General features: G+C 47.6%; 12 protein-coding genes across 12 annotated transcripts in view; 4 read left to right on the top strand and 8 right to left on the bottom strand.

Moving 5' to 3' along the window:
- Pmar_PMAR020499 (hypothetical protein) overlaps positions 1 to 2,618 on the top strand; it is a gene marked incomplete at both ends in the record, with an annotated part of 6,112 nt that extends 3,494 nt beyond the window's left edge. Inside the window, 3 exons of the mRNA XM_002775472.1 lie at positions 30 to 77; positions 253 to 808; positions 2,135 to 2,618. Of these exons, the coding sequence (XP_002775518.1) occupies positions 30 to 77; positions 253 to 808; positions 2,135 to 2,618 (1,088 nt within the window). The remainder of the gene's footprint in view (positions 1 to 29; positions 78 to 252; positions 809 to 2,134) is intronic.
- An 840-nt stretch (positions 2,619 to 3,458) lies between these two features.
- On the top strand, positions 3,459 to 5,233 carry Pmar_PMAR020498 (hypothetical protein; the record flags this gene model as incomplete). Its single annotated transcript, XM_002775471.1, has 7 exons — positions 3,459 to 4,002; positions 4,048 to 4,155; positions 4,223 to 4,441; positions 4,656 to 4,743; positions 4,788 to 4,906; positions 4,961 to 5,010; positions 5,078 to 5,233. Exons 1-7 carry the CDS (start codon positions 3,594 to 3,596, stop codon positions 5,231 to 5,233), a joined length of 1,149 nt encoding a protein of 382 aa, XP_002775517.1. The 5' UTR covers positions 3,459 to 3,593.
- Positions 5,234 to 5,702: 469 nt separating this feature from the next.
- Pmar_PMAR020497 (hypothetical protein) lies at positions 5,703 to 6,071 on the top strand (the record flags this gene model as incomplete). The annotated part of the gene is made up of 3 exons (XM_002775470.1): positions 5,703 to 5,742; positions 5,788 to 5,881; positions 5,930 to 6,071. 3 exons carry the CDS (start codon positions 5,703 to 5,705, stop codon positions 6,069 to 6,071), a joined length of 276 nt encoding a protein of 91 aa, XP_002775516.1.
- Positions 6,072 to 7,177: 1,106 nt separating this feature from the next.
- Positions 7,178 to 7,561, bottom strand: Pmar_PMAR020496 (calmodulin, putative; the record flags this gene model as incomplete). The annotated part of the gene is made up of 2 exons (XM_002775469.1): positions 7,178 to 7,415; positions 7,525 to 7,561. Coding segments are annotated over 2 exons (275 nt in total), but the record flags the coding sequence as incomplete, so codon positions are not given.
- A 1,205-nt stretch (positions 7,562 to 8,766) lies between these two features.
- Pmar_PMAR020495 (protein phosphatase type 1, putative) lies at positions 8,767 to 10,779 on the bottom strand (the record flags this gene model as incomplete). The annotated part of the gene is made up of 10 exons (XM_002775468.1): positions 8,767 to 8,799; positions 8,919 to 9,053; positions 9,094 to 9,178; positions 9,230 to 9,296; positions 9,341 to 9,415; positions 9,585 to 9,686; positions 10,142 to 10,288; positions 10,340 to 10,423; positions 10,468 to 10,600; positions 10,711 to 10,779. The coding sequence occupies 10 exons, from the start codon at positions 10,777 to 10,779 to the stop codon at positions 8,767 to 8,769; spliced, it is 930 nt and encodes a 309-aa protein (XP_002775514.1).
- A 354-nt stretch (positions 10,780 to 11,133) lies between these two features.
- Pmar_PMAR020494 (ribosomal protein L14, putative) lies at positions 11,134 to 11,676 on the bottom strand (the record flags this gene model as incomplete). Its single annotated transcript, XM_002775467.1, has 3 exons — positions 11,134 to 11,230; positions 11,309 to 11,489; positions 11,538 to 11,676. 3 exons carry the CDS (start codon positions 11,674 to 11,676, stop codon positions 11,134 to 11,136), a joined length of 417 nt encoding a protein of 138 aa, XP_002775513.1.
- An 878-nt stretch (positions 11,677 to 12,554) lies between these two features.
- Positions 12,555 to 16,604, bottom strand: Pmar_PMAR020493 (hypothetical protein; the record flags this gene model as incomplete). Its single annotated transcript, XM_002775466.1, has 15 exons — positions 12,555 to 12,663; positions 13,285 to 13,352; positions 13,394 to 13,521; positions 13,683 to 13,730; positions 13,780 to 13,924; positions 13,975 to 14,070; positions 14,183 to 14,284; positions 14,339 to 14,383; positions 14,429 to 14,647; positions 15,160 to 15,232; positions 15,664 to 15,772; positions 15,817 to 15,939; positions 15,996 to 16,115; positions 16,167 to 16,283; positions 16,457 to 16,604. The coding sequence occupies 15 exons, from the start codon at positions 16,602 to 16,604 to the stop codon at positions 12,555 to 12,557; spliced, it is 1,650 nt and encodes a 549-aa protein (XP_002775512.1).
- Positions 16,605 to 17,977: 1,373 nt separating this feature from the next.
- Pmar_PMAR020492 (short-chain dehydrogenase, putative) lies at positions 17,978 to 19,150 on the top strand (the record flags this gene model as incomplete). The annotated part of the gene is made up of 2 exons (XM_002775465.1): positions 17,978 to 18,885; positions 18,968 to 19,150. 2 exons carry the CDS (start codon positions 17,978 to 17,980, stop codon positions 19,131 to 19,133), a joined length of 1,074 nt encoding a protein of 357 aa, XP_002775511.1. The 3' UTR covers positions 19,134 to 19,150.
- A 2,773-nt stretch (positions 19,151 to 21,923) lies between these two features.
- Pmar_PMAR020491 (hypothetical protein) lies at positions 21,924 to 22,772 on the bottom strand (the record flags this gene model as incomplete). Its single annotated transcript, XM_002775464.1, has 1 exon — positions 21,924 to 22,772. The coding sequence occupies one exon, from the start codon at positions 22,770 to 22,772 to the stop codon at positions 21,924 to 21,926; it is 849 nt and encodes a 282-aa protein (XP_002775510.1).
- Positions 22,773 to 24,253: 1,481 nt separating this feature from the next.
- On the bottom strand, positions 24,254 to 25,073 carry Pmar_PMAR020490 (Protein hesB, putative; the record flags this gene model as incomplete). Its single annotated transcript, XM_002775463.1, has 5 exons — positions 24,254 to 24,416; positions 24,475 to 24,540; positions 24,611 to 24,707; positions 24,753 to 24,835; positions 24,885 to 25,073. 5 exons carry the CDS (start codon positions 25,071 to 25,073, stop codon positions 24,351 to 24,353), a joined length of 501 nt encoding a protein of 166 aa, XP_002775509.1. The 3' UTR covers positions 24,254 to 24,350.
- A 458-nt stretch (positions 25,074 to 25,531) lies between these two features.
- On the bottom strand, positions 25,532 to 26,331 carry Pmar_PMAR020489 (hypothetical protein). Its single transcript, XM_002775462.1, has one exon. It carries the CDS (start codon positions 25,975 to 25,977, stop codon positions 25,627 to 25,629), a length of 351 nt encoding a protein of 116 aa, XP_002775508.1. The 5' UTR covers positions 25,978 to 26,331; the 3' UTR covers positions 25,532 to 25,626.
- Positions 26,332 to 26,773: 442 nt separating this feature from the next.
- On the bottom strand, positions 26,774 to 27,002 carry Pmar_PMAR020488 (hypothetical protein; the record flags this gene model as incomplete). Its single annotated transcript, XM_002775461.1, has 1 exon — positions 26,774 to 27,002. A coding segment is annotated over one exon (229 nt), but the record flags the coding sequence as incomplete, so codon positions are not given.
- Positions 27,003 to 27,182: the final 180 nt, after the last annotated feature.

The following is a 27,182-nucleotide window of genomic DNA, read 5'->3' as shown; positions in this document are numbered from 1 at the left end:
CCCATCTTAGTGGAGTTTCATATTTTCAGCGGGTCGTAGTGGAGCTGTGGGAGCTGGGCTAAAAGTTAGTGAATGCTGTATTACTGCATTGACAAGGGGATGGTCACTTTAGTTGAGTCTTTATAGCATTCCCCATGCATTGTTCGCCACACTTGTTGTCTCTGCCGAGTGCAAGGGAGTGTGTTGGGATGTACCTCGACCTTTTGCGAAAGTTCCGGTATGTATTGTTGTCGTTTTGGGTGGTCCTCCTAGGGGTATGCATTTATGGTGCGACACATATCTACGACAAGATAGATAATAATCTGCCAGCACCGCCGAATTCTGGGAGTGCCTTGGCAGGCCGGGCGCTGGTACGACTCTATGGCGAAGAACAGGAGTTTGCTCCTGAAGTGCTCCTCGTTGAGTTGCCGGCTCACACTGGAGGCGACTTCTTCACTAACGGTTTAATAAAGGAAGTCGTAGGCGTGGTAGAAGAATATTGGAAGAACTCGCCTGAGGTCGAGATTGAGAGTTATCTTTCCGCCCAGGTTCTACCCGGAGTATCGGCATTTTTCATGTCGGAATCTAATCGATCCTCCATCATAACAGTCCTATTCCCCGTCACTTGGACAATTGATTCTGTTTATCGCCAAGAACAAGATGTTCTCCATATGCTCGGTCAACGCTTCGGGGCAGTTGATCTCGTGGCCCACTTCAGTGGACCTAGGGCCTTCATCAAAGAAGCCCCCGCTCTTCTCGAGCACGATTTGTTGATAATACACGTCTTTGTAATCCCCCTCGCATTCGCTGCATTGGCGATTGCATTCAAGTCATGGAGATTACTACTATTACCATTGTGTACACTTATATTGAGCTTATCAGTCTGCGCTACATGCGTATACTTCATCAGTCTGCTCATGAAGACCGACTCGGCGTCGCCCATAATGATGGCTGCTATCGTATTGGCTTTGTCCATTGATTATTCGCTTATTCTTCTCACTCGGTTCCGCGAGGAAATCATAATTAGGAAGAAGGGCGTACGAGAGGCCTGTATCGATATGCTGTACTTCAGCGGTATGATTATAGTCAGCTCAGGAGGTATACTATTTTCTTGTTTCGTGTGGATTCTGCTGGTGCCGATTTTCAGAGCGTTGGCGTTAGTTTTCATGGTGTCGGTCCTATGTTCGCTCTCATTGAACCTTATGATTATCCCAACACTTATTATAACATTTCCTAATTTTTTCACCAATTTTACCAACTGTCCGTCCCACTGTTGCGATAAACGCAGTGGTAGCAGAGTTGGAAAATGCTTTCACTTCGACCCTCCTTTGTGGTTCCGCTGGGGTCGGTTGGTAACCAATAGATGGGCATTCATCCCTTCCCTCATCGGAGTCTTGATGTTAGCGGCTCTCTTTGGTTGGTCCAGCTCGCATCTGCGGCTGACTGGTGATGTTAAGCAGTTCGATCCTCGAGGGTCGAGCTTGGAGCGTGTAGGCAACGCTATTGCACGAAGCTTCCCCGAAGGGATTACTGCTCCTTATATGTTGGCTTTTGAATCGACTTCAGCGGCGACAGTATTGTCAGAACCGTACTGGTCCGTTTCAAGGGAGATCTGTGAAAGCATCGCTACACAGCTGTTGGCTAGGCAGAAGCATGGTGCCCTAATAGGACCTCTATATTCGAAAATAACGGGAGAGGATCCTATAAGTCTGAGCTTACCAATGGTGAAAGAGTTACTGAAGCCGTCATGTTCACTGCCGACATGTCAAGCACTGCAGCTAGCGTTTAATAAGAGCGCTAATGCACAGCGGACAGCTCTCTTATCTACTCTCATATCAGAACAACGTCCGAGCTCTGCTGAGGCATCCCATTTTCTGGGTCAACTGCGCGACTTGGTGGCTAAAGAGAACGAGAAGCATGGTCACGTGGTCAAGGTTTGGATCGCAGGCCTTAGTGTCACAGTCGCCGATCTCAACGCGGCTGTGGTCGAGAGCATTCCTCAGTTCACGGGCGCATCCGCGGCTACATGTTTACTTCTTATAGGAGTAACGTATCGCTCTGTAATGATACCACTAAGGAGCATCGTAACTATCGCTCTCACTCTTATAGTGGCATTTGGTATGCTGGTTGGTTGCCAACAGATGGGGTGGTTTAGGTTTCTCAATATTGAAGCCATATCTCCAGCCGTCAGTACTGACATATCGTACACTGTAGCAACACTGGGGTTCTCAGTCATACTCGGCCTGGCCCTAGACTATGAGATATTCCTTCTGGGTAGAGTTGTCGAGGAGCACGATAATGGTCTGTCAGATCAGGCTGCGGTACACGTTGGTGTTTGGAAGACTGGACCTGTTATCACAATGGCTGGAGTCATCATGACCATTGCTTTCTGCGGTCTTCTCTTCGCATCGATGCCACTAATTAACCAAGCGGGAGTCCTGCTGGTCACGGCGGTCTTGTTTGACACGTGTATAATGCGCACTATAGTGACACCGGCACTGCTAAGGGTTATTGGTCGGCTCAACTGGTGGCCAAGGAAGTCGCCTCAAGTTACTTGCAACGATGCTCGGTCTATTCTCGATCGCGAAGGAAGCATCAATTCTGAGCAAAGTGAATGCAACCCCAAAAATAGTCCATAATTTTCAATATTATTTCGAGTTTTTTTTCCTTATTCAAGACACAATTTCCAGTTTTTGGCATCTTTTTCGATACCCGTTTTCCCCACCATTTTTATCTTGAATTTCAAGTGCCGTTGATCCATAGCGTTTTTTGTTGCATACTCTGCAGCTACATGCACAACATATGTGTGGACCCTTCAAGACAACACGTCATCCTTGCTGGAAAATATCTCCAACTGTTCTACCACTCGACCTCGGTCCCTGTTTATCATGTCTAACACTGCCGGTCCCCCAGCTGGTTCTGGTCATCCTATGTGGCACCAGAGCACGTCTCCAGAAGTACCCTCAGCAGCTGGGAACCTCGCTCTGGACGGTCTATTGCAATAAATCTCATCCAGACCATGCACAGTGCATTCCCAGCTGGCATTGACCCGAGCCAGGTCGGCCTGGTACTACCTCTCTATTGCTTGGTGAAGATCGGTTGCGGCAGAGCACTACAGTATCAGAGCCGTAGCCCTGTGTGGCCTGGTTATGGCTATTGCTTTTCGTGCTCTTTCATCAAAATCCACAGCTAATCAGTCTGGGTTCATATCAGTGACAAATGCCTTCATCAACGTGCACGACATGTTCACTCACTCTCTTGTAGCACTCCTAAGTGGAGCCAACTGCTGGCCTCGAAACTCCAAGAAATTGCTTCCGCGTGGGATCACGTTGATCATCCTGGCAGTCTTAAGGAGTCTAGCATAGTGCTATAGGATGTCGTTGGTTGTTTTTTTAGGACACCCATGTTATTGTCGATGTTTTTCCATAGTTGTCACTATTTTCACTTGTGTTGTCGCCATTGGTATTTATAACGATTTCAGGTGCTTTTGCCTCCTTATTGTCAGTATCGTATTCTTCGTCGACCGAGTATTGTATCGGCTTACATTACTCTCTAGTCTCAACTAACCTCAGCCAATTAAGTGTCGTCAAGAACATCTCCCTCTCATACGCCTAATGTACCCCTCTAGCGATAGCCTTGTGGACCAGCCCTGTGTCAAGGACATGGTCGTCACTGCTTGTGACAAAACCGATGGTGGTCTCAATGACCAACAACCTGACTTTGTTGTCAGTCCGAACTCGTGGACCCGGCGTAAAGGTGTCGGCACTCTTGAATTGAAGAATACCTTCATATCACTGCGGCTCTTGGACCCTGTTGAAGGAGTAATTGGCGCTGACTCGGACGAGGAGAGTCCTCTAGAACTCATCCATCATGCCTCTAATCCTGTCTGTGCATTCGAGCATACACGAAGCTGGCCAACACAGTACAATTCGGCCTATCGCAGAGAGAGGAGTTGTCCTGCAGCTCTAAAGGGTGGAGTCTGTGAACTTGTCAACGACTCTAGCCCTGAATGCGCCATTGACGGTGAGTGACTACGTCATCGTAGTCTCTGTTGAGGATCTGGTTCAGGTTGTTTCGATGGAAACCCCGTATGCGAAATGACTTGTGGTAGTCCTCAGTATAGTTCACCTGTGTGCGGCGAGGATTCAACAATGTCGGACCGCAGACCGTCAGCTGGTGAGAATGGTTGCATTTCCTAGATTTCCTTGCATGTTAGTTTGAGAGAGAACCTGTTTGACTTTAGGGGCTTCCTTGACACCCTCTGGTGTGAAGATGAGCAAGACTATGAATCAAACTTTGTCCTATTCGCCTACCCGTACTGGTCGCGTTAATGGCCTCGACTACAACTACCGGAGTCGCCGTTCGTCACGTGGTCTTGTGACCGGTTCTCGAGCCAATAATAACGATCGAGTTAACTCCAGCAGTCTTATAGGGAATAGTAATGGCCCGCCGTCATCAACAGGTATGAGAACACACGATTGAACTCTGTGTGTGAGATTGAATTCCAGCGCCTACTACGACAACACGGCGCATCGATGCACATTAGCTCACGAGGAATCATCAGTTTTAACCTTCTAAATTGTCTGCTTTCATCTTGCCAATGAGTTTCGTCTACAGGGCGAGATAACCTCTGTACAGGATTGAGTAGTTGTTGCTATGATGCTGCTACGTGGTAGATACTCGGTCCACTGTGATGCTGCGGAATATTCCCTATTCTATGGGCCAGATGAGAGTTTTAGATGCCCTACTGTCTATGGGATTTCAGTACGGCTCATCGATTCATCATGACGAATTGTGTTTGGCATCAGGTCCAAAATAGATTTTTTCTACGCCCCTTTGGATTTTTCGTCGGGGAACAATCTCGGATACGCATTTATCAATCTGCGTAGACCTGAGTATGTCGACGAATTTTACAATAAGTTCAACGGTGACATAGCACTACTGATGGCATATGTACGATGTACTCGTTCCCTGTCATCAGATGTGTCCCTGTCGCATTTGGGTGAAGCATGGTGCGTGAAGCGGCTGAAAGTCTGTTGGGCTCGGGTCCAAGGTGGTGGATACTCTCTACATCTGTGTGTGTGAATGACCTGCTCAGGATTTGAAGCCAATGTTGCACACTATCATAACTCACCTGTTATCGACATGCCAGAGAGTTACCGTCCTATCGTCGTCAACGACGATGGCAGCAGAGTCTCTTTGCATCACCATCACCATCGCCAACAACAAGACCAAGAGATCTCGCTCAACCTGAGCTGTGTGAATCGTCAAACTTGTGATGAATATTTTTATAACAATTTTGCCGCACTAACTCCAGAGACGAGCACGGGAACTCCGGTTCGACCTTGTGATGGTGTCGGTGATTATCAATACACGAATGCCACCGTGCTGTCCCGTCCACCACCTCAGCATTGGACTCCCTCTGATAGAATTCTCAATACAGGACTTCGCCCTCAGTACTACGCCCGAGCCATCAGGTCAGTTTCTCACACGTATCGACGAATATGATAGCCCTTGTATCACGAATTCTATAATGCGAAATAGAGATATTCATATGAGATATGTTCTATGGTATCCTTTGATAAACTATTGGTATAAATGATGTACATGATGATTTCACACTCGCAATAGGCCCCATCTGTGCCCTTAGGAGACCGAAGCGCTTGGATTCGATCACAGCAGATGAGGGTCTTCTCGACCCCCCTCAACAGCTTCCAGCTCGTATGCGTGATGGCCGCGCTGTCCGCTACCACAAGCAGCATAGTGAGTCCATCGACTGAGAGCTTGTCCTCGCACCTTCCGTGGCAGATCATAGACAGCATACGACTCGTCGCCGTGCGTACACTACTGACCTAGGCGCGGTAGATTTCGATACGGGCCGGCAGACATCTGGGGATCTCGGGTGGGACGGAGTTTGCGAGTTGACAACCGTTTATGTGTGTGATGTCAGGCCTGTGTTGCTCGACCCAACGCCACGTATTGATGAACCTACAGTGGGTGGTCTGACTACACCTGCCAGTATGCGGCAACGTACACTCTCTACTTCGTCGACCTCGGTCACTGTCCATAGGAAGTCGGCTGAGTTTTTGTGATGCTAATTTTTCATATTAGCTGAGCATTTGCGGATTTGGAGAACCTATCTTAACCTATGTTATCATCTCATTAATAGTGAGGGATAAGTGGTGTCATCATTCTGCTATCAACTACTCTACACGTAGCTAGTCTTGTTCTTGGCAAGGCATTCACCCGACTGGGAGACACGAGCACGAGTAAAAACTTTTTTGATCTCCTTTTTATTTTCTCCTCTAAGAAATGATCACATTTCTGGAATCTGATTTATAAATTATCTGTCTACAGACCATAGTCATATGTATCATCACATCGCAGAACACTCATAAGATCTCCTCAGTAGAACTAATAGTTCATCTTCTACAATCATGTCTCGAGTTGTCTAGTATAGTTGGAAGTCAAACACTGAGCTTCACGATGAGCACATAAGCTCCGTCAGGTAAGGGAACAGAAAATAACGGACACGAAACAACCCTTAACGCCTTGAACAAAGTCATATACCGCCCTATCCTCGCTACTGATGCCAGTCGTGACCGAAAACAACGCGAGGGAAAGTTTGGTCGTTAGTCGACGCTCGGATGATCCTAAAGTAACTTGAATTCAAAACTCTACCAGATGTCTCTACCACTCATTTTGGGGACATTGAATCCCCATTACGAATACAAGTTACTTTGGGTTCAATAACTAAACCATCAGCAGATCCGAGCCCCGAGCCGGGAGACTGAACTTATTAAGCAAGTAGACTGTTCAGCAGAACGTATTTGGGTATTGTCAGTCGGGTGAGCGACAGCAATTGTAAGAGAGGCCACACACCTCCACTGTCATCACAGAGTCGGGTAGCAGCTCTTCCATTCCTTTAGGCCGAGGGAGCATCGAGCATCTGGTCTCAGTTGGGGAAAGTAGTGTGCAAAATCTTGGTACACACTCCGGCATTGCCGAATACGCTGGGAGGTTTTATGGTCGGTTGATTAATCAAAATTTGTGTTGATGTATTGACTTCGAACCCGACAAAAGAAGTGTACAGAACCCTCTTCATAACATGCGGAACACCGCTTTGGCGAATGAGTGATAATCAACAACTCCTAAAGTGATCGTCCCAATTACAAAATATCAAAAATGAGCGGCTCACCGCTGGCTGTTGGATCAGCCTGATGAATCATCTGATAGGCCTCGTCTTCTAGCAGCGCGTTCCCCATAGAGGTCATAGCGTTGACGAGATCTGCCGCATCTAGCTTACCCCGACCATCTCGGTCGAAGCTTCTAAATGCCTCAACGACTTCCAGCTCTGTTATGGCACTTCGCCTTAATAGAGATACAAGCCTGGAATCAGCGACCTTTCCAGGAGTATCATAGCATAACGAATTGACCTGACAAAATCCTGAAAACTGAGAAGTCCTTCTCCCAAGGGATCTGTCTCGCCGAGTGCCTGAGGGCTGAGTCGTCATCGCGACGGACGTGAAAAATCGGTTTTCATACGTCAGCGAACTCGTCATCGGTACTCCAGAATCCGGCCCTGATCTCAACACACTCCATCGATTGCTGAAAAACACAGCTCACCGGCTGGAGGCTATCCGGGCCTCTTCTGACGTCACAAGACCGTCCCCGATCACATTCACTACTCGGAATTCGCGTGCGAGTTCGCTAATTTCCTACAAAGAAACTTCGCATAACATGTTGAGTGGGCGTATGGGATCTCAATTGTTCCCTATGAGTGATGACGTGACGTTACTTTGTCAGAGATGCCATTGGAATCTTCCAAAACATAGTCGTAGCCGAGTTCTGGCAGTGTGGGAAACCTGACCTGTACGTCGAGTTAAAGGAGTGGTTATTTTCCTCTACGCCTACCCCCAAGGCTACTGGTTCCGCGATACTCGAGTTCTCAGATCTTGCCGAATCTGTTTGGTCGTTTGGTTCACCACCGCTGACGATGGAATTTGCGCACTCTCCCGCAGAGGTTCGATCCGCACTCCCTCCATCCTCCAAGACCTCAGACATTATCGTATTTATGAACCCGTCGAGTGACTCTCCTGTTGAACTCAAGACCAGCGACAATCCAGTATAATGGAGAACGATGGTACTGCTGTTGCTGTTATCGTCATTACTAATATCACCACCAACTATCGTGCGAGAATGTGACAGCCGTAGATGATTATGATGATGATACCGAACGCTGCCATTGACTACAGCTATCACTATGCTGATCGACGACGATGGCTCCATCATCAGGGACGAGCCGAAGCTATCGTTCATACAAGTATAAAACAAGAGATAGGTAATGCAGTCTGCATCCATGAGCTCTACACTCCGTCGCACGCCACGAAATTAGCAGCGTTACTTGAGATTGCTTATTCATGCCCCACACTTCACAGCATGTGACGAAGATAGAATGATGATGCTGATACTATCAGAACAACAACACGGCGACCAGACGATCGATAACATAATCAAAGGCTAAGGTCAACATACTCCACGACGATAATGATGATGATGATGACGATATGATAATAAAAGGTACAGATTATTACTAGAGAGTAGGAGAGGGAAGGGGAGAAACAATAGTAGCGAGGTAAACCACCAAAACCCATAGCAACGATTTTGGCAACAACTGGGGACTTCCTGGGCTGCATATGGAAATGGCAGCCAGAACGACATCATCATTATCGCAGCTTAGCAATTCCGATGAGATTGTCTCCCACGTATAGCATACCCTACTTCCTCCTACTTTTTCTTTTTTTCCACCGGTTTAAGCACCTGCCATAACGAGTACCGATGATACACCAGTTACGAATACCACAACTGCCCGAATCATTACGGAAATTCATCATGGTATCACATGCAATATCAACTACTGTAACTTGTCTTATTACTACCTGGAAACTGCACATGAGAGTCTCATCTACACTCATCATCGCGCCGGCATTATCGAATTCACCGCAATAATTAGGAGCAGAAAACAGCGTCACCAACTGCCTTTTCGCGAAGAACTCATATCCGTCTTCAACAACCTATACCACAACTTTACCCCTTCCCCTTAATACGACTAACCTGATGTGCTCGACATATTAGATCCAAATCGTGCTTTCTGAGACAAGCCTGAACGATGTCCGCGCCGAATGTAAACGAGACTCCTCTGACAGGGACTCCAATAATCACTGATTGTGCTGCTGGTCTGATATACTACCGATCATTTTCTCCCCAACCGCTGATGTCTTGTTCAGGATCAGACCAGAGTAGATCACATAGTAAGCCTGAGAGCTGCTACTAGGCTTATGAATGTCACTACGGGCGCTACCAGTATCGGGAACATCTGTTGGACGTAATATCCGTTTAATCTGGTCCATGGAGTTGAGCTCGGGAGACAGACCCCCTGATGATAACGACAAGTGGGATTTTCCACGCCGAATTCGAATCCATCAATGACAAACTGATCGAATGAAATTCCAGAAATTTAGTGACAACTCTGTAAGATGCAAGACCAGCCCAGAGGGAGCGTTGTGAGAAATAGGTCATATATGTCGTCGTTCGAAAGTTACTACCGTGCATGCAGAGTATTTTCTCATCGACTATTGCGGCCACCGGTAGGCAGTTAAAGCAATCCGTGAAAATCTTCCACAACTTGATGTTGTATCTGCGCTTGCCTAAGATGAGACAAGACCGATCATTATCATCATCAGCAACTGCATACGAATCACCAAGGCTCGAATATCCTAACATAAGTCGCCATTGATACAAAACACGTCCGAACTCTGACCAAAAACTCTCAACATCAAATCAGTTGATTTTCAAATTTTGGGCGGGAAACATCCAAGGAGCTTAACCCGAATAGTAGTTATGACATTGAGCCGTCTAGCAGCGTATATCACAGAGGCATTATATTCTCGGGCGTGTTCATGTGACTATAGCGGTTCTTTGCAATACTGTTTTCGAAAGGGCTTATACGCTCTGAATTATTTGTCTAGATATAAGAGAAGTGCCCTTGACGCCCTATGGCTCACGAGGGAGGGTCACCAGACTGAGCCATCTTGGCGTCTGTCGTAAACACAATAACAAGAACAATACTGTCGAATACCACTCCTCCCTGAATTGGTCCTACATTCATCGTAAAAACCATATATCCTGTTGATGCTAGCACACTCATGATTGCCTCTGAGTAGGAAGAAGTTCTCAGGATACTTTATTTTATATGCCAACAACAGACAGATAGTTTCCAAGGACTGTTTTCCACGATCAACATAGTCTCCTGAGACAAGACCAAAGTTACTAGGGAGGGGAAAGGAGATATGACAAGTACCAAGGAAAAGGTAGTTCGCTTCGGGTGGGAAGCCTCCGTATTCGAAGAGCCGCAAAAGGTCGTAGTATTGACCATGCACATCACCTGGGCAGATGATACAGTGGTGACACGGTGATGGTGACACATACCACATATCTTAATGGGTGCTTCTAGTTCTAATAGGTTAGGTTGTTCGAGGAAGATCTGTCTTGATTTGTTACACAGTGCCCGTATCTCACCGTCCGATAATTGGACTCCTTTACCAGGCCGACATCCACGAACCTGTTCATGATAAGTCCGTAACATAGTACTATGACGACCACTACTACTACTAATACTACTACTGCTAGTACTACTAGTACTGCTAGTACTACTAGTACTACTACTACTACCTCAAGGAGCTTCTCAATGATAGCATCAACATCGATGGATTCCACAGTGGATGCCCCCGGAGATGCCATTATTAATACTAAAAATGAAATCATGAGGGAGAACCCAGGACGAGCTAATCCGAATGAAACATGACTCCAGAATCACAAGCGCAGTTTCCTCATGTAGTTTTATCGGCGCTTATTAGCTGGTCAAACACAGATTTAAGTGTGATAAATACCAGCACCTGGCTCTTATCCGGACCTATTTTGTATCTTTCTAGATTCGACCTAAGATTCCCTCCCGTCACATAGAACACAACTCGCATTGTTATTTCCAGCCTGGTCATCATCATCATCTTCATACAGCGTCAGTCGTCATCATCATAATCCACTGTTGTGATCAACAGTAGTGATTGTGAGCATCAGCGTCATAGACACCACTGATTAGTGCTGCTTGCGGACTTTGTTGATGGAGGCGCGCATGGCCTGACCGATGCGCTTCTTGGCAACCATAACCTTGAAACGCTCGAAGTCGGTGAGACTGAGAAATCACAACAAAATCAAATGCCATAATTCGGACCTATTTTGAATCTTTCAAAGTGATGCTCAAGATACTTACGCGAGCTTGTTCTTGCGAGCAACACGCCTACGGGCGAATCTAGTAGCGTTGAACTTAGCAAGCACATCGCCCTCCTTGAGGCCCTTAGCCACAGTAGGGCCATGAGCACCACGGAAAGTGTTGGGGACGACGAAATCCGACAGGGCCAACCAACGAATAGGGATCTGCTGACGAGCCACACCTGAGATCGTCTCTATGATGATGTTGATCGACTTATCTATGGTATTACCAGTGACGTTCTTGGGTCCATCAACAACGACTCTTCGGTGGTCAACAACATCGACGATGGTGCACTGCTTGCCCTCATCGGGACCGTAAGTAACGGTGCAGAAGCGGCCAGGCTCTACGAAACGATTATAAGACGGCATCGCTGTGGGTGATGACTTCTCCGTAAAGGAAGACCAAGACAGGGGGAAAGCTATAGCGAAATCGATCACGCGCGGGAAGGGGTGGCCCTACATAAATCTTGCAATCTTGCATTTCCTCAATGGCAATCAGAGTTAGTTATGTACGAGCTAACGCTGTAAGGTAAGGGAGGCATAAGATTCCTCGCCGTAAGGCTCCTTGTCTCACAAGGCACAAGGAGGCCTCCTCACGTAAGACGATTTCATAGGAGGTCTTTTTGGCTCTTTCCTTAAGACCTTTACGTGAGGTCCCGAGGTACTTTACGGCACGTTATCGCATCCGCGCCTTACCATCCTCGGGGGCTTCGCTCCGCTTCTTTCCTACCGGACCACGCATCTCCGAGATGCCATCTCGTCCGCGGATGTTTTTGAGCTGTATCGAAGCACTGCGTCGACTTTTCATACCCATCGGTGTATGTTTAGGTGCTCCTCGTGCTACATCGGTGTATGTTTAGGTGCTCCTCGTGCTACATCGGTGTATGTTTAGGTGCTCCTCGTGCTACATCGGTGTATGTTTAGGTGCTCCTCGTGCTCCTGATTGAGGTCCACGAGGTGCACCCAAACTTCAAGAGCACGAGGTGCAACTAAAGTGAAGCTCCTCGCCTCTTGCTGTTAAATGCAAGGTGCACCTTAAGGACCGTTTCTTGTGAAATAGGCCCCTGTACGGACCTTCAATGGAGTTGAGGCCATAGATTTGCTCCTCGCTGATGACGAAGATGAGTCTATCTTCCCATAGATTTGCCGAGGACAGAATACGGAGGGTCAACTGCCGGGAAGATGACATCGACAATGTGGTAGCCGTCGTCGACTTGGTGTTTTTAAGTTTTGTTTCTCAGTTAGAATTACAAGAAAGCTAGGATGTAGACGGTCCTCTTATTGTTTTTTTGGATCTCAACAGGCCACCTTAGATGGGCGGCGCCAAAGCAGCCGAAACCATACGAGAAATGTTGTCTAACAAGGAACTACACCGGTACCTTTATCCGAAAGGTCGTCGGTTCAATTCCTAGTCACTCCTCTTTAGTAACGTCATGTTGGTCTGCTGTTCCACTGACCGAATAAAGGATCGCAAATCCCGACGTTGGGACCACAATTCTGACCATTTCTGCACTAAGCCATTCACCGCACAAACCGCCAAGGAATTAGCATCAGCTATCGAAAGCTGATGCGACGAACAAGAAGACTGATAAAAAAGCACGCACGCGCATGACCACTCCTTACATCCCTCGTAGAGTCTTCCATAACTCTTACCCTTACGAATTGCATTTATATTGTCTCAACCAAATCTAATGATATCATTTTGTTCTTTCATGTGTATATACCCACCGATGAGACAACTCGAACAACACGACTCTGCGAAGATCCATAATCAATGCTTGAAAATAACAATAACTTCATCGTCTTCCCTTCTTATGGCGCTTCTGCTGCTGCTGTTTGTGTCGGCGTCTAGCGTTCTTACTCTCTCCCGTAGTTGTAGCAGCAGTCGATGGCGGTGGTGGTGGCGCCTCCTCTTTCGAAGAGCCACTACTCGTATTCTTCTCAGACTTGCTCCGTCTCGGTGATGATGATGATGACGAAGTCGCCTTGGACTTCCCCATTTCCTTTTGTACAGCGTCCAGTGCCTCCTCGAGAGCGTCGTCATCCTAAAGCGAGCAAATCACCAGTGGTTGAAACGACCAATCACCAAGTCGAAAATATCGGCGGCTTCTTCTTCAATAATCTCTCTGAATCGCAGTAGCCAGTTTTGATGGTCCTCTGTAATATGTCGATGTATGCCGTTCTCGTTATACGTCTTCCCTCCTGAACCAGTACCTGAAGAACACACAGATCATATGTATACACAACGTCAACGAAGACTATACGAGTCTTATACTAAAGACTGTATAGCTTCCCAGAGTAAGTCCCCACAGCAGAAAGTATCATCATAAAGATTCACCACAAGCACACTGCTGCCCGGTGAGGCCCTAGCTTACCCGCCAAGCAAGAGCGACATACTCCACATTTGAATCTCATAGGTCCACCTACACGATAGAACAATAACAACATAATAACAAGCGAACTTCTCTCTACCTCGAGTCGGCTGGTTCATCACAGGATGCGCAAAGCGGTCCAAAAAGAGAGCTTCTAATAGGGAGTCGTCATCGTCGTCGTCATCATCATCGTCTTCTTCGACAGTCTCCCAGTCCTCATCATCGCCACTACGATGCCACCCACGCTGACAAGAGCCGAACTTGGAAAGCCGTATCATCCATTCAGTGTTGCTACTGTGAATATCCGATCGAACATCATAGCCGCTATGAAGTCCTCAGTAACATCCCTTCTATGCCGAGTGCGGCTACTACGACCACCACCGAGGAGCTCCTAATAAACATACATGCGAGAATGGAAGGCGAGTATTGAAGACATCAGTGGAGGTGTGCCCCACACTCCCTACGGGCACGTGTGAGACGTACACCAACAGAAAAGGACATACATCGAAAAAGTCTTCCTCATCATAATCGTCGTCATCATCATCGGAATCCACTGTATAGAATTGTGGACCACCGAAGAATCCTCCCCCACCACCAAAGAAGACCTAAAGAAACAACAGCGATTCTAAGCCATTCCAAGCGGCACCTGAATACACTACTCCCGGTCCCATGAAGCCTCCTCCCATTGCTCCTGCGAAAAGGTTCTAAAACAGCACGTACGAGAGCGAACAGCAATTATAGAGCTGTACTAGGAAGTCATCCATGTTCTGCTCCTCGAAAGCGGCATCATCATCAATACTTCCCTCAAGGTCGTACCTGCGAGAGATAGCCCACCAAAGTAAGATATCGTTGATGTTGTACCTTCGCCTCCTCTGCGAGTCCCCTAGGATCTCATAGGCTCTTCCAATCTGCTGGAACCTTTCAGTGGCCTCATCGATATTGTCCTGGTTCTTGTCGGGATGCCATCTCTAACAAAAAGAAGATGGTAAGCTAGGGAAAATCCAACAGTAACAACATTAACAATAATAGTAACAAGAGCAGTAACAACAACAGGAACAACAGTAACAGCAACGATATGAACAACAACACGAATAACAACAACAACAGTAACAACAAGAACAGTGACAAGAACAATAACACGAATAACAACAACAACAACAACAACAACAACAACAACAACAACAATAATAATAATAACAGTAACAACAACAAGAACAGTAACAACGACAATAACAGTAACAACAACAATAACAGTAACAACAACAACAACAAGAACAGTAACAACAACAACAAGAACAGTAACAAGAACAATAACAGTAACAACAACACGAATAACAACAACAACAACAATAACAGTAACAACAACAACAAGAACAGTAACAAGAACAATAACAGTAACAACAACAACAATAACAACAACAGTAACAAGAACAAGAGGAAAACAAAAACAACAACAGCAACAAGAAAAAGAAGGGCTCACCAGCGCTTGTTGTCGATATGCTCGTTTGATCTCAACCTCTGATGCCGTTCGAGTGAGGCCCAAAGCGCTGTACCTGATCGAAGCAGCCAACCATTACCACATCCTAAACACGCACTATGGATGATACCCCTCCGAGAAAAATGATCAAGCTGATCGAACAACTTCCACTACACTGAGAAGGGCGATTATTACAAACATCGGGGATCCTCCTTGTACGTCGTAGTAGAGCCAACTGGCATTGTCTCGATGAGTACGAGGGAGGTGGCACTATGCGGTCTGTGGAGGCTCTAGCGTTAACACAAAGTCAACCACATGTTACGAACACAACACGAACACAGCCGACAATTAGTGACAATACCGTTATTAATTCTGACCAACACTAATGAGTCTCGCATATTGCAACCAACACTGTGAAGGGCCTCCTTCTCGCTCGCCACCATATAGATGTCTACGTACCAACCTACACAATAGGGCTGCAAAACAACTCGACCAAGACGAACTCACCGATCCACGGTGATGTTGCGGAGATGCAGAAAGTAGGCACCTAGATCCTCGAGGTCATCCGAAGATATTGAACTAACATCTGTCTCTTCTCTCAGCAGCAACAATGTTCCTGCGATGGGGAACGTCTCTTCCTGCTAGTTGCCGACCACTCACGTTTCCAGTCACTGATTGACTCCCCATCCTTATCGGCATCAATAGAGGCATCCTTGAGGATCCACAGCAGTCTGTCCTTGGACATCCTACCACCGCTTTGGCTGCATCTGCCGCTGTTATTATCTGACAGGGATAAGCAGCCACCTGGTGCAGGAATTTATGCTACTGACGAGGATCACCTGCAGCGTCACTCTGCGTGTCACCATCCCGAATAGCCTCAATGGTGATACAGAGGCATCGATGTATCCACACCATAAGGTAGGTCATAACTCGGTCATAGTTGTCCATTGTTCGGAACCCTACACGGTGACACTCTCAGCGCCGTCACCAAGTGCTTCAAGTCGTCTCACTGTCACGCATATGAGGACCTCCTCCTCCTCCTCCTCCTTCAGTTCCACGGTAAGTGCCAAGGGCCAGAATGTCCACTCGAAACGCCTTCAAAGCCTCATCAACAATATCCAAATAGCCTGATAGAGCCAACCATATGTGAAGTGTGTTCAAATTGTGATCGTCCAAAACGAGGAAATGTTACAACTTCGACAATTCGACGATCAAAAATTTGAAATTTCGAGTATCATCGTTTGAAAAGACAGCAACCCATCTGTCAGGAATAACGGGCTGCGAAAAACCAATCCTGTACCCGGCTCCTCCTGTTTCCACTTCTCCTCAACACTGGGCACATCAGAGTTCCTCGCGCCCGAGTCCAGTGGTAGTATGGGCACTCTGAAGAACTCATTGCGAAGATTCACTCCAGATTCAGCGGCACTCACCCGCATACGTAACGACATTTGACCTTCAATTTAGTGAGCCACTCTGCTTGGTGGCTATGATACAGCATGAAATCACGCAGACCTAGAGAACTCTAGCAAAGACTCCGATACGACGTACTCGTCCCTTAGAGTGATATATGATTCACACTCACTGAACCTCCTTTCACTTTAACGCAATGTACAGTGATCATTCAGAAAATTCTTGGCGCCACATTTGTTACACCAAGGAGTCGGCTGAAAACTTGTAAACGGTGTTGGCAGCACGCATGCACATCACTACTCATTGAAAGGTGTAGAACCATTCTCCACATAACAAGATGCATGGGGTTTCTTAATACCATGAAGGGTGTTACGTCACCTTCAATGAATGGATGCTGGGGCTGTACAGTGTATATCTACATCATCTAAACGGCAATGAAAAATTATATTCTTTTATCATGAGATGGATGCCCAGGGCATCACGCCCTCTTCTGAGAAATTTCATTCCTTCATCCTCATGGAATTGATGTTCAATATCCGCGAAATTTATCACCGATGGGCCGTCCGATGGAACCTCGTGAAGGGACCTAAGAGGAATCTTCGGACTTAATAACAACGTATTATACTATCCTCTTCTAAGGGTTGCTTTGTTACTAGCAATACGAAACCTTCCTTTGTCAGCTACGCAAACCCTAATATCTTGCTGTTGCAACAGGCGCTGTTAAAATCTCGCTACGCCATTGTAATCGATAGCACTGAGTAGATCTTGCGTGGTCGCTAGCATGCGGTTTCATGCTAGACGACTTGGTCTTCAACAGATCTCTCGTCATGTAGTGGCTCATGATCTGTCCGTGACGTGAGTGACATTCTGAGTGTGCTCGGATGCTCCACGTCTCCGCCCCTTGCGGCTAACCTCATTTATCCGTTGAGCCCTCTTCGCTCCGTCCTGGCATTCATACTGCTCGTTTCTGATGAACTCCTTATAATAACAAGCCTAGAAACACAACAACTCTAGCGAGGACGCTATCTCCTGTGATCTTCCTACTGAGATGGTCACATCTGCTTGGGGTCTCCAGCCACGATGCTGGCTTCTCGTGGTGCTTATCACGCACTGCTTCTGGCCAGTGACGGAGGTGGCCTGGAATAAATTTGTGAGATCACTTGAATGGACATGAGTAAAGGCTCTGTCTCATTTTGAGTTTTGCCTTGACTTGCCATTGGGAAAACTTTTGATCTGGGTAGTCGTTGTTGTACAGGAATACGTCTCTACGAGCTTGATTATAGAACTAGACCAATGGACAGCACAGCTCCATCTTGCTACTATCCCTTTCACTGCACAACGGTGTCTCCTCGTATCAATTCCAACCACAATGAGTTGAATCATTTGCATAGTAGTTTATTTGAATCTTCTAATGGGATTCTTCCGTACTGTGACCTTAGTCTTCGTCCCTGTCGTCGCCGTTCTCTTGGCGTTGGTCTCCTATGTGGAGGTGGACTTATCTCCCAAGAGTCTCTCGGTTGGGCTCCGTCAGCTGGCTGTTACTTTCCCTTTCTCCAACCTCAAGCATAGTAGGGAATTTACTGTAGATGACATACCCACTGATCTGTCCGGTAAAGTGGTTCTCATCACAGGAGCCTCCAGTGGTATTGGTTTTGAGTCTGCCAGAATACTCGCTTCTCGCGGTGCCAAAGTGGTCGTGGGTATTCGAGGCAACCGCAGTAGGTTAGATAAAATAACATCTTCCCTACCGGGTCAGGTATTGGCACCGGCTCCCTTGGATCTATCTGACTACGACACTATCAGGAATTTTGTTCAAGCTCTCCCTAACGCGGGTATTGACCATTTCGATATAGTTTTGCTCAATGCGGGAAAGTTGATCACGGAGTATGGCACTGATAAAAACGGTATTGAATCGATGCTTGCCGCTCATCATCTCGGCCACGCCTATCTTTTCGAGTTGCTCACGCCTATGCTACTGAGAACCTCTGGTAAAGTACGAGTTGTTATCACTTCCAGTGCAGCACATCTGTACACCTATCCTGAGGGGTTGCGCTACAACGTCACTGCTGATGCTTTTGGGCCATGGCAGGCGTACGGCAACAGTAAGCTGGCTAATATTCTTTACACTCGAGAGCTGTCGACTCGTCTGGAAAAAAAGTTTCCGGGCAAGTTTGTGGTGAACACTGCCCATCCTGGGTGCGTTGCTACCCACTTTAGTATGGCGAACTACTACTTGCCACATTTCGTAGCCTACAACACGACTGAGGGGGCAATGCCTCTTCTTCGTCCGGCTGTGGAAAAGGATATTAACGGTGATGGGTAAGTCTGGGGCGAATGCACGAATAATGTTAATATGGGTTGTTCCGTAGGGATAGATGAGTACTTGTGATTTTCATGTCAGATATTATCTCCCAGTAGGATACCGTGGTGACTGGCAGAAGGACTCGGCCTACTGGTGGACCTGTAACGATACTATGAGGACTGAGTTTTGGGGTTGGACTGAAAGCATACTCAAGAGGGTCCATGGCGATAGAGATGCAGTCAAAGGTTCGCTGATGTTGGATTAATAGAAACTATAGATTTCAACCTTTTTTGGGATTCTCCTGTTTCGAAAATGAGAAAATGTTGCGTGAGTTCCTTTGCTAGTTACCGTGTCGGCTCACTCTCAGTAACGGTGTTACTGTAACACGTTAACCTTCGACACTGGTCTCCCATTGAGCTTTGATTCTCGGGAAGCTTCCAAGGTCACAGATTATTCTGAGGGGCTCAACCTAAAGCTGCAGCAGGATTGATTTCCTCAGCACCATCGCTATCTTCGTTGGCCACGACTCGTTGCTCTTTTGGGGTTGCTCTCCGAGAGTACTTAGTAAGTACTACTTACTGCCCTTAATACCGTCTGATCCCTTCAAACATCATAGAGAATTGCAGGAGATGCCTACCGTTAAAAATTTGTCGTTAATGCCGTCAATACCGGACTGGCGAGCACAGTGCGGACTCCGCACTGCGGAGTGACTCCCTCCGCTTACTACCATCGTTATTCTCGACTTGACCGCAGGATGAAGCAGTGGCGTCGGTGCGGGCACCGTTACTGGAGTTGAGGGCATAGACGGACGGGTGCTTGAATGGGGGTAGTACCATCATTCTGAGTGAGTCATTCAGGCGCCCGTCCGGCTAGTTTTCCCGGGGTATACTGAAAAGTTATTCTTCGTAGTGAGGGCTGTTGATGTCTTGAAGTATCTTCTCGGCGAACACTCTCGAAGTCCTCATCCAATGGCATAGCGACCCCTATTCTGCGGATGGTCTCGACTATCTCTTACGATTCTTTTACATAGCGCGTTGGGCTCTGAGGGGATCTTGAGCTTTCATGACCGGTAGGTTAAACAGTTTCCGTATGACAAGCTATCTCTACAACTTGAGTGACCCCACTTTGGTTGTGGCCCTGCTCAGAAAGAACAGAAGGGTGGATGCCATCTTGAAGCATCGTCGATGCTTCATCGAAGGTTGCCGGGAAACCTCTCTTTTGAGTTTGAGGAGGAAGAGGAGCGCGGCTCCATTTCTGTGGTTGTCAGGATCTTCGATGTTGTTTATTATCTCGCCCGAGACGGCGACTCGGTTGTTTTCAGTCGTAATGCTGTCGACAGAGCTATTTTGTAACAAAATAGCTCTGTCGGCCGCCCTCTGGTCGGTAAGTGATGTTGGAATAGAAGTCGATGGTGAGCGCCATCCGAGCGTTTTTGTCGCGCTAAGCGATCATGAAGGGGAGCGGCAGGTAGAACACATCGATCACCTTCAGGACATGATACAGGATGTCAGTAAAGTGTACCTGTCCAAGTTGCCGTACATGATATGCCTTACAGCCGGCCCTCGGCCCATTGACCATCATCCCCTAGTCAGTCGTGTTGCTAATCTCCAGGGCAGCCGACATCTAACAGGCAGGACCGTGGCACCTTGGTATTGGATCGAGCCGTGCCATGTATTGATGGATTGTGAGCTGTGCGCTCAGAGCTTGTCGATTTCCTGGCTGACTCCTATGACGACAAGAAGCCTAAGCCAATCTTTGACTTTAGTGTTGATACAGGATACCGCAGCCGCGTGTATGTCGGCTGGTCCAGTGTGCGTGAGAGTGGCTGGTATTACTTGTACTCTGGGGAGGCCCGCGCGCTAAATGGGAGTGGTAGTGCGAATATATTCGAGGCTGCCACGCATGACGTCTCATGACTCTCATGACTCAACGAACAAAATTTTTGTCGCATCATACGACTGGTAGTTTTAGATTGGGGTGTGGCGGAGATTATCTTCGCCACTCTCAAAGCATTCTATCGTTGGAGAGGGCTCCTTCCAGCTCGGCGACAGCTGAGCGGGAGGATGCTCTTCGGCGAACACGTCCTGTTGAAGGGGACCTCGATTTTGCTCGTCTCAATGAGCTTATGAACGGGTTTTTTAATTGCAACTTTCATCACAATTTTCCGTATCAGACAATGTGTTGCTTTCGCGTATGTCAATTCGGGGAAAGCTCCAATCTGTACTACAATGTAGTATAGTCCGGGTAACCACCATCGGACGGTCCGATTCGGACCGGTGATATCTGATTTGTGATATCTGATTTTTCTCATCACGTAAACAGGGTGTGGGTTCGATTCCCAGATATGTCATTTCGAGTATGTCCTATTTCATAAAGGGGCTCACTACCTAGGTGTCTGATAGGATTGCCGACTAGCACACTGTTAGCTGCTCACGCTATGGATAATCCATAATGGATTTGAAAGAAATAGGAATAGGTTGGATCATTCGGTTACACGCTTCGTCGAGACCGTCTACCTCTACTTTGTTGGAAGGCGCCTAGCATTCCTTCACAGGTGCGTGCAGCTGTACACGACCGTCGTGTCACGCCGTTGCCATCAGACAAGCCCGTCTAGAGGAGAGGATGCGGATAAGAGTCTACTCGTACTGATCAGGAGCCGCAAACGACAGCAGATTGAATGGCTGACAGAAGTCTAACGAGAGTCTCGTTCGAAAGGACTTATGTTTCTACGCCGACCGTTGTTGAGTTAACTCCCTATGAACGCCGAGTCGTTGGCTGCACGTAGCTGTACTAACGCTATTGTAACATGTTCTACGATTGGATGCTTCATCACGGCCGTGCTTTGTAATCATGATTAACTTACAGGCGCAATGGCCGACTCGAAATCGCACTGCAACACAATATTGTGGGCAGTTAGGATGAGAAGGTCTTGGCTGAAGCAGGGAGCCATCACATCCGCTTACGAGGCTACCTCGACACAGCCCTCAACGGGCTCGTCAGAACTTGGTGAAGTGAATCGTAAGAAAGTGGAAAGTAAAGGAACAGTAACAATCGATTAATACAACAGTGTACTTATAATACTGGCAATCACAACAAGAGGTAAAGATGTACGGATATTGTCAGCTGAAGATGGTACCTTCGTAGTGTCACTCGGGGGAGATGAATCCTCTCCAGAAGGTGATTGGTACTCAACAGTGGACTTACACTGGGTCTTACCGTCGTTGACATGAGAGCTGTATGAGAAGGGAGATTCGTTTGCGTGAATATCCATTTCCAACAAGGGGACACACGCATCAGGATAAGAATTGCGGAAAGTGTGGTATGCATCGACGGTGTCATTAAGCTTCTCCGCATCCTTGACGTAGAAGAATGCCTCGATGCTGCCGGGGAGATTGTTGAGCCACGGCGTCGTGTCGAGAACCACTTCGTTGTAGACACCCTGTTGACGTTCCAGCATCTGCTTCAAATCATTAGGTCCCCACCAGCAAACGTCGTAGTCTTCAACACCGGCCTTGGCATCGAGGACACAGGAATTGTTCGTGTGACGTTGCTCACAGGCAGTATCACCATGGTGGCATCCACAACCACGATTATAACGGTCATCGGTACCGCCATCCTGTGAGTATGCGCACATCATCGTCGATTTCTGCGGGTTGAAAATTATACCACCGACAGCAGTCGAGTAGACTGGAATACTCCCATCATCGTCATTCCTTGTCTGGTTATTGATGATGAGAGTACAAGCACGATCTCCGGTCGTATCACAACCGTCGTAATCGTGCTCCGCGCACTCCTCGGCTGTATAGGGTCTCCAGGGTTCTCCGACCGCTACAGCATGAGCATGGCTGAAATGGTGAAGAATGATTCCAGCGGCCGTCAGGTCATCGGTGTCATGACCGTTCATGAACCTTTCATTCACACCCTCCAGAACTGTCCTACTTCGGACGGTTATGACGGCCAGGGCGGTGCAGATCAGGAGACGAAACATGAGGAACAGAAACAACTCCAGAGCGGCGGCAATTAACCACGCTGAATTTTGCGACAACCACTTCCGCTTATCGAAGCGATTACCTCGAGGGACGATAATCGTTCCACCGCTTCAACCCTGCAAGCGGAATCAACTCACCCGCCAGATTCTCAGTTTTCTGTAGTCTGGAAAGCGAGAGGGGACAAAGCAGGACATTGTCGCACAATGGTCTAGCTTCGATGATCACGAGGGGACAATTGGCTGTGTGCGCGAAAATGGGTTTCTGATAATATTCTGCCAAGGCGCATTCTCAAATGTGTCTCAGTTGATGAGGAAGGACGAAGGGCGAACGAACCCCGTGGTGGGGAATTGAGAGCTCCTCCCAGTTGCCAAGCATCGCATCACGAAAAAACAAGGAACTGCAATTTTCCGGAAGGTACACTCCCTGCTACGCATGCTGTTGTGCTGATGAGAAAGAACACAGTGGCTGATGTCCAAAAAAGCAAAGCCCAAAGTTCACTTCATAACTATGTAAGCCTGGATGGCTAGCGTTTGCTCATTTGTAGTTTAGGAAACTGTAAAGGTGGTTACTATGTAAAGTAGTAATATACATCGAAATTAAGCGAGTTTGATCATACAAACGGCAAATCGCCCGTTCTATGGTTGTGCAAATTGCCGTTATGTAGAGGAGCACTTTGCCGTTGGACGAATAAGTAGTTTTCGGATTGCATCACGACGCAGGCAAAACTCTCCGTGGAATAGGACAATGTGACCTTCTCAGTTCTAGAGGTTACAGTGTAGAGTCGCAAGGCATATGAACTACAGTGTGACGTGGGGTTCGCACGAACAAAAGCATGCGACTACTGCACCAAGGAGAGATGGTAACTACTGATTATGTCTCGGCTATGAGGTCAGGCCAGGCGGCTTTGTAAGCTACTGGTAACTCAGAGAGATACTGATGGCGATCAAGAAGATGGTCACAGCAGCGTGGGGACGATCTACGACGGATCAAATATTCGAACCGGGCATTCGACGTCTGTCAATTTCGTGAAATTAGGCAGGCTGAAGTCATCAGCCTGAACGGCTACTCATCCGCACCAAAGTTTAACCCAACCGACGGAACTTCAGCCTCTGGGTGTTTTGCTTGGAATGTATCGTGTGCATTTAGCGTCTTGCACAGTTGAGCCACCAGATGATCATAACAAGCAAAAAATATATGAATCTCCGGAATGTGTATACGTCGAGGGAGATAATCAAGCCTGCTCCCAGTGCAAACACGAGATGTAAGGCCTATGCTCGGCTGCTATGTCGGCTGTTGGGTAACCCAACTTGGGTTGGAAGGCGAGAGGTTACTCAGCAGGCTCTCATCGTCACTTGTTAATTACACTCATCTTCAACTCAAAGCGCTTTTGAAGATTCTCCAGCTCGGCAAAGTGTAAAAATTGGTGCACTGAATGATACGCTCGATAGTAATACAACAGAAGTGCGGTCAACAGCTGAATGGACGAACGCCTTTCAGAAGCCGACATTGAAGCTCGAACCACAAGAGCACTTGGATTCGGCCAAGACGTTCTCGCTGACCTAAGAAACCAAATATGAGATCGCAGAAAAACCATATCCAAAAAAGACTATATACTACCACAAACTTGGAACCAATCATCTCCTCAACATAGTCGACTTTGCAATGATCAAGGTAGGACTCGGACTGAAAACGCAACCATGCAAAGACAACACGAGGGCACCACCAAACAGGGCATTCTCCCCTCGGGTATTACCAGTGCATCTACTAGCATCACGACAGATCCATCGTCCGCCTCTACCTTATTGTCTGTTGAAGTAGCCGTGTCGACAGGGACGAGATCGAAGTAGTACCTAGGTGGACGGTCTCATACAATCCGGGAAGAAAGCACCACGTACTGGAAGCCGCCGCATCCGCCGGAATCGACAGTGAGTCGGAGCGCTAAAGGGATATTACGCTTTTTGCTAACATCGATTATGTGCTGAGAGAAGCGTTTGTGGTATCACAATCTGTTATGCAGGAGAGGCTACCTCAACGCCAGCGGGCTGCAACGTGACGTTCCCGTTCTCCGACACTGCAGCTTTGAATGACGCCGCCGCTGCTTCCGCGAACCATCGTTGGGACTGCGCTACTGCTGGAGGCAAGAATCGTGAAGAAGCTCGGACGGCTAGAGGTCGGAAAAGTGACCGTCCTAGTGTAGTGGAGAGTGATGGTAGCATACGGTAAGGGGAAAACAAGTAACTTGATAAGAGAATTACACTTTACCTGATCGGTAGCGCTACTGATTGCAAACGGCTCGTATCGACTGAGTTGTCGGAGAAGCCGACCATCGGCTGCCGATGGGCGATACGTATCTTCTGCAAGTCCTAGCAACATCGAAGAAATAGTGCAAGGACAGTCCTAGCACTCAGCCTTTTCCGGCGCAAGTAGCGCACGCCCAGATATTCTCCCCAAGCGTCCGCTGCATGAGAGGACACTATTCTGAGGCTCTTGTGCGGCAGACATGCGTAAAACGTTCGAATTGGAATGCGTCTTCAGGATCATTTGACACATGCCACTGTTAAGCGGCGACAGGAGCAGGCATGCTACATACAAAAACTCCTGTTACTTCTCTGCGGGCGTAACGTGTATTGTGCCTGATTGTGTGGGGGGCGGGTTCGCGCTGTTTTACATTACTGACTGATCTGAGGTGTATGTTTGCTGAGTGCCGATCCCTGCAGCGTGCTGGCAACGCAATAGCGCAGAGTGCTCGCAATAGTTTTCTGCATTGCACTAAGCATGGAGGTGATCGTCGTTGTGTCGCTGCCAGCTGTGGTAAGGGTGCAGTAGGTAGGGCATCCTTCTGAGCTCAATTCGATTATTGCCTTCGAGCATAAATGGTTCACAAGTGTCAGAAGAAGGCGGAAATGGATGCAAAGGAGTGGGATGCGGATGAACTCCTGCTCCCAGAGGATAGCAGCCACATAGAAACACTACTCCAAGCAATACGACGAGTTTGTTATGCCATCTGGTCGCTGGAAGATGGAGATATGATGGTACTGCATCAGCCGTGGGAATAGCTATGCAAGTGCTCAAGCGTTGCTGGATATCTCTAAGTTGTGTAAGAGCATCACTATGCGCCATTGTGGATGCTAAAGGGGAATCCTACGGATGAGACCTACAATGAGAACTCTGGTTCAGAATCCTATCGACTACAACTATCGTTGTGCTGAAAAACAGAGGCTGGAAACGATGATTCAAGACTGGACACTCTCGGACACCCGACCTCCCCTTGATTGGACATTTAGCCGCACCCGTAGTACCCGCATAGATCCACACACACTACGAGAAGATATTTATCTAGCCCAATCGCCCCAACCGTTACTATAACAACGCAAGCGATAGAGGCTGCTCGAGAGGAACACAGGAGATACACTTTCATACTGCATTTAGATAACTTTATACTCTTATCATCTTCAAGGCGGGGAGGCCGGTTGATCACTTCCGGGCTTCAGCTTCTGCTTTTGCCGGTCTTGATAGGGGTTGAGTTCAGTAGGGGCAATAGGATGAGGGAGATCCTCAATGTTGTTGTTATCGCCACTACTACTACTACCGTTGGTAGACAATAACTCAGTCGACGAGGGAATGTCGGAATTGTCCACACTTACTAACGGGGTATAGGATGACGACAGTCTCGACAACGAGCTTTGATCAACTCCATGATGAAAGGAGTCTTCAGGCAGCAGCACTATACTAGTACCACACGAGACACTAGAATCAGTGGTAGTAGAGGCAGCTGTAGTACAGCCAGTGGTGGCAGTGCTGCTCTCATCATTCAAAGGAGAGGGGGATGAGGAGGAACACAGATCTTCCGCAGCCTCTTCGCAAGCCCCATGGGACAGTGTATCAGCAAACAAACGTTCGATCAGAGTAAGCCCACAGTTTTTGGCCTCGGATGTTCGACTATAGGGGGAAGCCAAATCAGCCACAGAAGATGCCCTTTTGTTCGGCCTGCCAGTCTTCCGAGCTAAATACTCCCGAGATATCATCCTGGCCTCATCCAGAGTGTTGGTGAGAATACACATCTCAATGAGAGACGAATTACTCGCACTCTTCAATTTCCCCATGGATCGAACTATCGGCCTCAACTCTGGGTGTTTACGCATTTCCTAAGAACACAAGCAGCACTGACATCATCAACACAACACGAGCCTATTGACTCCTAGCTGCCCAATCATACGCCTCACTCGCATACGTCCATTTTCCCCCAAGGGCAACTTCGTGAGCGACGACGCCAGCTTGCGTATACCAGCATCACCTCTTATATCTGGGCCCAGCACGGCCATCCC

The sequence above is a fragment of the Perkinsus marinus genome, assembly GCF_000006405.1.
Source record: "Perkinsus marinus ATCC 50983 genomic scaffold scf_1104296955874, whole genome shotgun sequence".
NCBI classification, from domain to species: domain Eukaryota; phylum Perkinsozoa; order Perkinsida; family Perkinsidae; genus Perkinsus; species Perkinsus marinus.
This window is presented reverse-complemented; position numbering and strand designations above follow the sequence as displayed.